Source organism: Daucus carota, chromosome 6, assembly GCF_001625215.2.
Source record: "Daucus carota subsp. sativus chromosome 6, DH1 v3.0, whole genome shotgun sequence".
Lineage (NCBI taxonomy): Eukaryota > Viridiplantae > Streptophyta > Magnoliopsida > Apiales > Apiaceae > Daucus > Daucus carota.
This window is the reverse complement of record NC_030386.2, coordinates 38,936,135-38,947,361: the sequence shown is the minus strand read 5'-3', so window position 1 is coordinate 38,947,361 and position 11,227 is coordinate 38,936,135. Positions and strand designations below refer to the sequence as shown.

Genomic DNA, 11,227 nt, shown 5'->3' with positions numbered 1-11,227 from the left:
TAGGTATCCCAACGTAAAACAAGAGGGAGGGAATAATTTTTATTTTGAAACTGAGACAAAAATCCGGACACAACCAAGAAACCGAGTATCATACACGTGTTAAACAATGGAATGGCAAACTTGTGGATAGAATACAGGGAATGGAATGTGAATTTCAAATCCAAAATCGAGGAGACTCGGGAACGTCAATTCCACGAGGACCTTAAATTAGATGATAAAATCACGTGTTCCCAAACTTCCAATCCCAAGCTCCTCTATACTTTCCAAAACCTCTATTCCAATTCAATTTCAACACGCTACATTAGTGTTAATCCCTTGCGCAATCATTTCTAGACTTTCCACAATCTCATCACATCTAATTCCTCCCACCACTTCTCGCCTCAGCTCCTCTCGAACACCAAATTATCGTGATTCGGCTTTAATAATATAGTATATTTCCGTATGTACTTAAATTTTGTATCTGGAGTTGATAATAGACTATTGCAGGATAATCATAATATAATTAATTACATGTTAATGATTTTCATTCTTAGCTTAATTATGTGGATATTCTCGCAGGACTTGTTGAACTGCTCGCTCTTAATGTTGATATATTGTCATTGCTAATTAAGTTTAGCAGCATGTTTAATTTCGATATTCTGTGTTGCTCGTAGTTTAGATCGACGTATTATCTCGTGTTCGGCTTTAATAGTATAGATATTGAATGCGTAACTTAATTTCGTAGTTAAAGCATGTGCGTTTAAGTGTGTTGTATGATAATATGGTTGAATTAGATGTTAATGATTTTGATTTAGCTTAATTTTGTTGATATTTACGCGATACTTGTTGAACTGCTTGTTTTCAATGTTGATCTATTATCATTGCTAATTATGTTTAATTTTGGTACTCCGTGTTTCCCATAGTCTAGAACTCTAGATCGATGATTATCCCATGTTCGGCTTTATTAGTATAGAATTTAAATGTGTAATTTAACTTCGTAGTTAAGCATGTGTGGTTAAGTGTATTGTATGATTATTTCGGTTTTAATGGTATAGATCTTTAGACTTTGATGCATAACTTTACTTTGTCACTAAAGTGTGTGTTTAAGTGAATTGTATGATTATATGATTAGTTACATGTTAATGGTTTTCGATTTAGGTTAATTTTGTTGATATTCACGCAAGACTTGTTGAACTGCTTGCTCTCGGTGTTGTTTTCTGATTAGCAGTAGGTTTAGTTTTGATACTCTGTGTTACTTGTTTTGTAGTTACAATTAGAAGCATAAACTACATGTGGATGTGCATACTTTCACTTTGCGCCTTTTGTGATAATGGCAGCATCCACTTCCCTACTACTGTTGCGGGAAGTAAATGCTCGTTGTACCTATAATGGACGACGACATAAAAGCCAGTACAAGGTGAGTAGGTCGAGATTATTCAAGTGTATCGGTGTTGCTCCTCTTTATTATTTTTTGGTTATCAGTTCTGCCTGGGTTCTGTAGGGAGCAATTAAGAAGGATCCTTTCCATTTATTCAGCATCACTCTTTCCTCCCATGCTTCGGTATGCAATTGTAGATTTTACTTTTATATATATGGCGTATCCCCTTTTCCCTGACAATATTCATGGAGAAATGTTTATATAGATGTTTTTTGTTTCTCGAATGCATGTGTACCAATTCTGAGAAAATGGCTCTGTAGAACCAACTATGGAATAAATTTTAGATGTTATATAAATATCATGTTGTGGAAAACTGAGTTGAAACTGGCCTTCTGTTTGATTTAGTAACCATAAAAAATGATGAAAAACACCATACTCACTATGGAATAAATTTTAGATGTTATATAAATATCATGTAGTGGAAAAGTGAGTTGAAACTGGCCTTATGTTTGATTTAGTAACCATAAAAAAATAAAAATGATGAAAAACACCATACTCTGCTTTTTTTCAATTTATCCAGAGTCTTTTTACCTATGGTCATATGGATGTACACAACTTACATTCCTGCACTTATTAGAGACTAGAGAATCAACCACAAATTTCCATTAAAACAGTCTTTTTTTTGTTGTTGTCTTATTCCTGATAAACCTATCAAGGATATCTTTGTTATTGCAGCCTATTTAATCATTTTGTTGATATTAACCAAAAAAACAATAACGTGCAGTATGTGCTTGTCTGTGTGGAAAATTGTAATTATATTGTTTTAAGTTTTGTTTATGGCAATTTTTTTTGTTAATATATGCAGTTACAAGATGCTTGGAGTATTCATCTAGTGAACTCTGTTCAACGACATCAAAGTCCTGTACTTTCTAGATATAATGTCTTCTTTTGCCGGTCCACTCTTACACCATCTAAAGGACATGAAATTCCTCTTGTGAAAACAATTGCCGAGCTGACAAGGTAACAATATCACGAGTTCAAGCAGCTCTGATATCTTTTTTTTTTTTTTTGACTAAAATGCTTATAGCCTTACAATTTGAGTATTTGTTCTAAGATATTCTCGAGGAGTCGAGGTGCAAAGATTTTAAAAATGAGTATGTATTGAATCAGTGGATGTCAATGAGGATATTTTTGGCACACAATTCATTAAGAAAGGCCCATAACGAGGCTGCTATCAGTTGGTTATATTGTTTTGGTGGTTCTGTGTCTTGGGTTTTGATAGATGAATCAAACAGTGAAGACTTGAAATAGAGACTGTGTTTAGTGATAATGAGGATTGGAAATATATTTATGCATGCCTAGCACTACTAATGTGAGTAGTGCTCAGAAGGATGTGGATGAATGTGATCAAATTTGAGTTGCCAGATCTTATAATTGCTCTGATAGATTTACTACTTCTGATTTACAAAAATCAATTTTGTTTTAAATATATATGTGTGTGTATAATCCTGTATCATGAATCATGATTACTTAGTACTTTATGAGGCCTCATAGAATCTGTGATTCATAATTTGATAACGACTTAGTTGTGTGGTCTGCCTATTCCATTTGTCCTGTGCTATTAGATATCATAGTTATAAATGCTTTTTGTTTAGAGTTAATAAGTTATATTTGTTATAAATAATGAACATACCATCTAGCAACTATATTTCTCGTAGTTGTAGTAGTTACAGAATATATTGTTTTCGGATAATCTAGGGGGTGTTTGGATGATTGGTGGGAATGGGAATGGGGAATGGGGAATGGGAATGGGGGGTATGGGAATGGAGGGTACGGGAAATGGTAACCCAAGGGGTGTGGAGGTATTCATTTACCCTTCAAGAGGGAATGAGGTTCCCATTCCAAGCAAAAATTTTACTAATCCAAACACAATGTATGGGTATTAGGTTCCGATTCCCGTTAATAATGAACATACCATTTAGCAACTATATTTCTCGTAGTTGTAGTAGTTACAGAATATATTGTTTTCGGATAATCTAGTAATTCCAATTAAGTAATGTAAACCATTCTTACCTTTTTAAAGAAATTTGTAATCGTTTTCAACCTCAATTTCGTAATGTATATAGTAAATTGGGATGTGGTGAATTGACTTGAAAACCTCATGATGAAGCTTTATTCAGCACTGTACCTAGAAAGGTGCATGTGTTTATGGCTGACTGCGATATATGAAAGTGATGACAAGATACCCATTTTTCTCCCCCGTTGCAGAATACTTGATATTATTATTCGGTATCTTATAAACTTTTATATAAAAATAATTTCAGGTCATGCAATGCTTTTCCTCAAGGGTCTCTTGTGCTTCAGTTAATACCAGCAATTGGTGTTCTTGCTTTTGCTGCATGGGGACTTGTTCCACTGGTTAGATTATGCCTAGTTCTTTTCCAGGTATGCATTCATCTTTCATTCAAATTGGATTTGTTGTTCTTTTGAAAAAAATACCACCCCCTATAAGTGTTGAAACTCACGTTGATAATCTGATGCAGAAAAAAGATATTACTTGGAAAAATAGTAGCGCACACTATGTTTTGACTTCGTATGTTCGACCTTTGCTTCTATGGTCTGGTGCAGCACTCATTTGCAGGTTAGTACCATAGTCATAGTCATATATGGTGCTAGCTTCTGCAGTTCTACTGTACTAGACATACAGACAGAGTGCTAGACATTGACCATTCTAGACTAACTTCTCGGAATTCTCAGAGTATTGGATCCTGTCATTCTACCTTCAGTAGCAAGCCAGGCCGTCAAGCAAAGACTTCTAAATTTTGTACAATCATTATCTGCTGTGCTGGCTTTCGCCTATTGTTTTTCAAGGTAAGACAAGATATATTTCATATGGTCCATCCATTTAGTTGTGAAATATTGCTGTGCTTTTTTATTTTTTGGGAGCAAGTAAAGTTGAGGGGACCCTTTCCTAATACAATATGCGCATGCGCGCCCCAGTGGTATCTTTAATTCACAAAGATATGTATGAGGAATAGAAAACCACATCACGGGGTTATATATATAGTCCATTGTTGGGGAATGTTCATAAACTTATTCCTCTCCATGTATAAACAAAGTTAGGCCAAATTCAGGAAGACCAAATTGTTTTTGGGTACGTGAGCTCCTATGGGTTGAAAAAACTCTGGGGCCACTTGACAGGTTACTTTATGTCAATTTTAACACATTTTATTGGAAGTGTGTCCGCTATTTCAGTTTCTCTTCTATATATTGCAGGACAACTCTCTCTATAACTTCCTTTCTTTGTCTCATATATATAAAAAAAACAATTCCCACAGTAGAAATGTCTTTTAAGTTTCAAGTATCCTGCCCTATGGCTTTTGCCTTTTATGTTAGCCAAAATTAGTTAAGCAAGTATGTTTCTCTTGGACGAAGCAAGGAAGTTAATGCTCTAAGGAATTTTGGCTAATCCCCGGGGTTTCAAATTCGGTTTCAGTAACCAAAAACCTTATTCAGTGCCCTATGACTTGTGAGGGTGACAAAGCATTGCCTTTTATCTTCTCAAAATACTGCAGAAGTTTTGCAATTCATCATCTTTTAGAATCTTCAGAAGCACTTGGTTGAAAAATGCTCCAACTCTTATATGATATACAAAGTCACAACATGTAACGGATAATCAAAAAGTTTTGGAGAGAGATATAGAGTATGACATTTCGCAGGTACTATATAGATCAAATTTTTACTTAATAAGTAAATGGCAAATGTTTTAGTCTTCATAGAAAATATATGCGTGACAATTTGGAATGTAACAGCTTTTAGAAAATACCAATTAAGATTTGGGGGATAATTGCAGCCCACATTAAACAATTATTGTCTGGGTTATAAGTTAAAATCCATTATAGTTTCAACAATATAACCTGTTTATTGGGGAGTTAGTGACACATCTGGTTAAATTTGGATAATATTTTTGCTTAATGTTCACAATAATCATTACAATTTCTTTCCTTCATATAAGTCTCGTGATTTATTTTCTAAATTCTTAGTTTTTTTGCTGAGGTTAATAATGTACTATTGTTTGAAAGGGCAGGAGGTTGATCCAATCATGCATTTTGTATATGATACATTGGGTAAAGGTTTGTAATGCATATTGTTTGTTTTGGCAGCTTGATTCAACAAACACAGAAGTTTTTCACGGAGACAAAAGATTTTAGTGATGAAAGAGATGTATGTCATTCTTATATAACTTTATGTCACTATTATGCATCATTATTATCTTAAAGCTCTTGCATTGAGGTGTTAGATGTGGAATGTGTGCATTCTGTTTTAACACAGAAAGAGCTTTAATCAAATATATTGTACCTGTTTAGCTAGTCTATTCTTACCTCTAGTTAACACTAATGGAATAGGTCAACCTCTGATGCAGAAATCTGGCTCGAATGTCAAAGAGAAATTTTATTTCCTCCTTTCTCCAAGATAGAATTTAAATTATTTAGTTTTGGTTTCTTCTGTTTTTAAACTTCTTTTTACAATCTTATCATTGAACTCCTGCTTATGTTCACAAGTATAGTAGATTAATCTGCAAATGAACAATTGCTGCATGGATGCCAAATAGATTGTATTACTGAAATATATTCTTTCTTTTCAGATGGGTTTTGAATTTGCTGGAAAAGCTGTTTATACTGCTGTATGGGTTGCTGGCGTTTCATTGTTTATGGAGTTGCTCGGGTTCTCTACACAAAAATGGCTCACTGCCGGGGGGCTTGGCACTGTGTTGATCACTCTTGCTGGACGTGAGGTACTGGCCACCTTTATGTTTGCACTTTTGCTTCTTCAAAATTGTTCATTCTACAAGTTTGTGGATGGCAATAGCACATATGCTAGAGTCTGGATAATCACATGAATATATATATGTACAACTCCCTCCCATTTAAGCAATCAGTTTACCACATTTATATCTTCCTTCGGATCTTTCAGATCTTTACAAATTTTCTTTCAAGTGTAATGATCCATGCATCAAGACCATTTGTACTAAATGAATGGATTCAGACAAAAATTGGGGGCTACGAAGTTTCTGGTACAGTTGAGGTTTGTAATCGCTATCCTTATGCCTTGTGTTAAAGCCATCTATGATCACTGTTCCTCTGATCCTATATGAAGCCATATTAAACGGTTACAGAAGATGGATAGAGGGAAACATGCCCGTCTTCTCATAATTTTTTTTAGTTTCCTGATGTTCATAATAAAGGAATAGTTATGATATTTGTGGCAATTGAGGAGTAGAACTAATAAGATAAGTTTCTGTAAATATAATTATGCCCAACTCTAATCTTAAATTATCAAATTTTCATTTTACATATGTATGCATCAAAAAATATAAAAAAAAGAGTAAAAGATAAATTTACTGTACAGTTGTGCTCTAGCTCCAAACTGATATTCATATGTCCGTATTTATCTTATTTCTACTTTTTTTTTATTGTTTCAGCATATAGGCTGGTGGTCGCCAACAATTATAAGAGCTGATGATCGGGAAGCAGTTCACATTCCAAACCATAAATTCACTGTGAATGTCGTGAGGAATCTTACTCAAAAAACTCATTGGCGCGTCAAAACTCACCTCGCTATTAGTCACCTGGATGTCAACAAGATAAATGTGCGTAATATAAGATTACTTTCCTGTTGACTAGAATATTCTTAGTTGTAATATCTGTAATTTCTGTTATGTCTGAAATCTTAATTCTGTGAGCAGAACATAGTAGCAGATATGCGCAAGGTTTTGGCTAAAAATCCACAAGTAGAGCAGCAAAAATTGCATCGACGAATATTTTTAGACAATATTGATCCAGAAAATCAAGCCCTTCGAGTAAGCCTCTCGCATCATCTTTTTCTGCAAGCCTTTTGACCCGTTGCTTATATAAGCAGACAAGTGAGTGTGCTTAGTGAAATAAGTTCTCGGACCACTACTTGACAGCTTTGATTTTTAACATCATGCAATCTATGAGTTTTAACCTCCTGAAAAACTATGAAGAATTAGTGCCCTAAATGACTGCAATGCAGAACCGTTTCATTGTTGTAGTTATCTATTTACTTATAGCTGATAGAATTGTTGTCAGATTCAACAACATTTAAATTAGACTTGTGTATTGGGCCATAGCTAATATTGGTATCTGCATTAGTGTGTGACTGATTATTAGCAAGTATACCTAATTCTTCATGTTACTGATCTCCACTTTGTCCTAGATATTTCTTCTAAAAATTTGACAGCTTCTTAGATTATACTTGTCAATTTGTGAACTTTGTTCTTTGCATCTATCATAAAAAAAGTACCGAGGACAGATATATATGTAGTTCCTATACTCTGTTAATTACTGTAAATGATAGAAGTTGTCACAAGTGTTAATATATTCTATTGTTGTCCATCTTACTTCACAGATTATGGTGTCTTGCTTTGTAAAAACCTCACGCTTTGAAGAGTACATGTGTGTCAAGGTAAGATTTCTTGTGATAGTTGAATGTAGCTGAACTAATTTTCTAGTTCTTCCATACATTTGCAGCTTCGTGTTACACAATTTGTGAATGAGAACATCCTGTATGCATGTAATGAAATCTAAATTAATTTCTTATTCATGCTCCAAAACCTGACAAGGAAAAACCTGGCAAGGAAGTTTATCAGATGTGTTGCATTAACCTAAACGCTCTCGCAACTTCCTTGATGTACGAATACTTCGGAACCCTGCTTCATACAATAATGATACTACTTAATCTATACTAAACTAGTAAACTATAATAACCTAAAATGGGTATAATTTGTGATTTAGTATGGTACTCTCATCTTTGGTTACCCCTCCTAATCACATCTGTTAAAATTTCCAACTATAAACTGATAGATATAATACTAAAAGAAATTCATACAAATGATTAAGGTTCGATCCCCACCAACAACAAATTTTAACTTTTACGATCTTAATTGCAAAACGCATCCCTTTGGTTTGACCAAACTGCATTTTATTACCTAAATTTTTAGATAATTGCACAGTGCATCCCATAGCATATATTAAGTGCAACATGTTGAACCCTTTTGGCCCATTTTCGTGTATTTTGACCTCTTATTTTGACCTATCACGGTGTTAAATTAAAATGTTTTAAACATGTCATTTTAGTTAATTCTTAAGTCTATTTCAATTTTTTTAAATTTACATAGTGATAGATCAAAATAGACAAAAATTGGCCAAAAGAATTCAAAATATGGCGACAAAAGATGTTAAGGGGCGCATTGTGCAACTATCTAAAGTTTAGGTAATAAAGTGTAATTGGTCTAAACCAAAGAGATGCGTTTTGCAACCAACTCTAATTTTAAAGATATAAATAAATATATTTATAAATCATGACAATGATATTATATTCTAATTTAAAATTATTAAAAATATAATAATCAAAGTAAACCATTTAAAATTAACACGTGCTTTGTAAGCCAGTACTAGTAATTTGTTATATAAGGAAGACCATTCCTCAAATCATTTTGTATTCTTACCGAGATGTGATGCAGTGCCTTGTTCTAATAATATTTTCAATTTCTGGTTTGTTGTTTAGTTTCTTTTAGCAGTTTCTTGGTAATGTATAAGCTATATGTTCAGCATTTAGTTACACTGTGATGATGTGTTGTTTCTTGTGGAGATGACTTTGTTAATTTGCCTTTCATCTGTAGGAAGCTATATTGCTAGATCTCCTTAGAGTTATCAGTCATCATCATGCCCGCCTTGCTACGCCTATTCGTACAGTGCTGAAAACATATGGTGAGGCTGAAGCAGAACGTTCACCATTTTCTGACTTGTACACACGTCCCAGAGCTGCTGCAAACCCCCCATTCCTGCTAATTGAGCCTTCTAAAATCAACAGTGATGAGAAAAGTAAGGTTTCAGCTCAGTCAGACTCGAACCTAGACATCAAGGACGGATCAGGTCTAAATAATTTGGAAACAGATGTTAAGGATGCATCAGCATCTCCCTCTTCTTCCAACCCGCACATAAAGGTTAACGAAGTAGCACCATCAAATAGTGAGATCTTAACTGCTACACCTGTGGAATCCCTGTCGGATAATTCCAAGAAAAGTATCAAATATCCTGGTGATGTATTGAGTAGTACTTCAGGAGACCATGTATCATCAGGTGAATCATCTTCTGTAAACACTTCTAGTGTTTCTCAAGAACCAGGGAGACAGAATTCTCCTGCAAAACCCCTAAAGCCAGATGTCGAGAGGTCTGTTTCTGTATTAGAAGACAACATACTACTCGGTGTCGCTTTGGATGGCTCAAAAAGGACACTCCCAATTGACGATGAAGATATTTCTCACTCTTCTATAACCGAGGAACCGAGTGAGCTGGCTACACGACGCAAAGGGAATGGCACTACAACCCTGAGCAAAGGAAACAAAGATGATCCGACGCCTTCGCGCACCACAGATCAGCTGGAGAAAGATTGACAGAACACAATCAATATCCGGAAGCGCAGAGTGGTGATCTTCCTGTCACACGACATGCCTGAAACTGATTTTTAGCAGTGGCATATGCAGTATATAGGTTTTCTTACAGTTCCTCCCACGTGTAAACAATATATATTACCAAATAATATGCCTTGTGCAAAAGATTTGGCAAATAATGGGGGAAAAAATTATGATTACAGATATTTTGTGCATGTAAATACCTGTATTGTGAGACCAAGATGAGTTTCTAACTATCAAAAAGAAAAGTCATTAATACAAAATAGTAATTACCATCTGTAATTTTTTGTGAATTAAAGGAATATAATCTCAGAAGAAATAAATAAGATTTATAAGTTCATTATTTTTTCAATAAATTATATTATTATAATATTATTGATGATCAAATTTTAAAAGAAAATAACGAACAACATAAAAATATTTGTAATTTTTTTAGGCGGTTGTGTCTAGGGATGAGCAAAAACCGAACCGAAAACCGAAACCGAACCAAAAACCGCAAAAACCGCACCAAATAAAACCGCACCGAATGAAAACCGAACCGAATAAAAACCGCACCGCTACTTTGGTTTTGGTTTTGGTTTTCAAACATTTTAAAACCGAATACAAACCGAACCGCAATAATATTTATATTAATTTATTTATTTTATATGTTTAATTATAATATATAAACTATGTCTGTTAGAAATATATAATTATGTATTTAATTGTTGTACATTGCCCAGTGACTTTAGTTAGACTAAATATGCTATGTACGAGTTAATTTAGGTAGATAGATTGATTAAGTTTGTCCAGAAGTAAATTGCAGAGCCTAAAACCATTTGTTTGGTGGTAGTTCTGTGTTAAAAGTATTTGTATTCCTTTCGGTTTGAGCAATGCTCTTGCAATAGCTCTAGCAACACACAATACTGTCCACACTATCTTGGCAATGCTTCTCAAACATCGAATTTTTATTTTCTCCAGTCTATTCATATGCCAGAAATGAGGCCAGATTCATATACCTGATCATTAATTCATTCTGAAATCTTATGAATAACAATACACTTGTTCAAAATAAATGGTTAAACAATTATTATACCCGATAATGAGCGTAATCACAAAGATGACAACATGGAGTAGATTCGAAATTTCACTTGCCATAGAGGATGAGGCTAGATATAATCCCTCACTCTTCACGGTTATCAAACCGAACCGCACCATATAAAACCGAAACCGCTTATATTATAAACCGAACCGCACCAATGATATTAAGTTTGGTTTCGGTTTTAAATTTTAGAAACCGCACCTTTATGGTTTCGGTTCCGGTTTTAGGTGCAAACCGCACCGAACCGCACATCCCTAGTTGTGTCTGTTCTCCGAGTTTTGTCCCGTTGCCCCTG

General features: G+C 34.4%; 1 protein-coding gene across 2 annotated transcripts; it reads left to right on the top strand.

Moving 5' to 3' along the window:
• The first annotated feature begins 156 nt into the window (after positions 1-156).
• LOC108226348 (mechanosensitive ion channel protein 3, chloroplastic) lies at positions 157-10,034 on the top strand. Of its 2 annotated transcripts, none has more exons than XM_064079606.1 (14): positions 157-439; positions 1,247-1,396; positions 1,481-1,540; positions 2,223-2,377; positions 3,682-3,802; positions 3,901-3,998; positions 4,115-4,228; positions 5,521-5,581; positions 6,003-6,152; positions 6,332-6,442; positions 6,840-7,007; positions 7,104-7,217; positions 7,787-7,843; positions 9,060-10,034. In XM_064079606.1, exons 2-14 carry the CDS (start codon positions 1,310-1,312, stop codon positions 9,831-9,833), a joined length of 2,070 nt encoding a protein of 689 aa, XP_063935676.1. In that variant the 5' UTR covers positions 157-439; positions 1,247-1,309; the 3' UTR covers positions 9,834-10,034. The 2 variants fall into 2 exon arrangements, with proteins under 2 accessions (XP_063935676.1, XP_063935677.1); XM_064079607.1 differs by having other exon boundaries at positions 290-429.
• The last annotated feature ends 1,193 nt before the right edge of the window (positions 10,035-11,227 follow it).

Excerpts from the sequence above, each read along its gene's own strand:
- LOC108226348 (XM_064079606.1), top strand. The coding sequence starts at position 1,310 with ATGGCAGCATCCACTTCCCTACTACTGTTGCGGGAAGTAAATGCTCGT. Across the intron at positions 1,541-2,222 it reads CTCTTTCCTCCCATGCTTCG|TTACAAGATGCTTGGAGTAT; the intron begins GTATGCAATTGT and ends TAATATATGCAG. Across the intron at positions 7,218-7,786 it reads CAGAAAATCAAGCCCTTCGA|ATTATGGTGTCTTGCTTTGT; the intron begins GTAAGCCTCTCG and ends CTTACTTCACAG.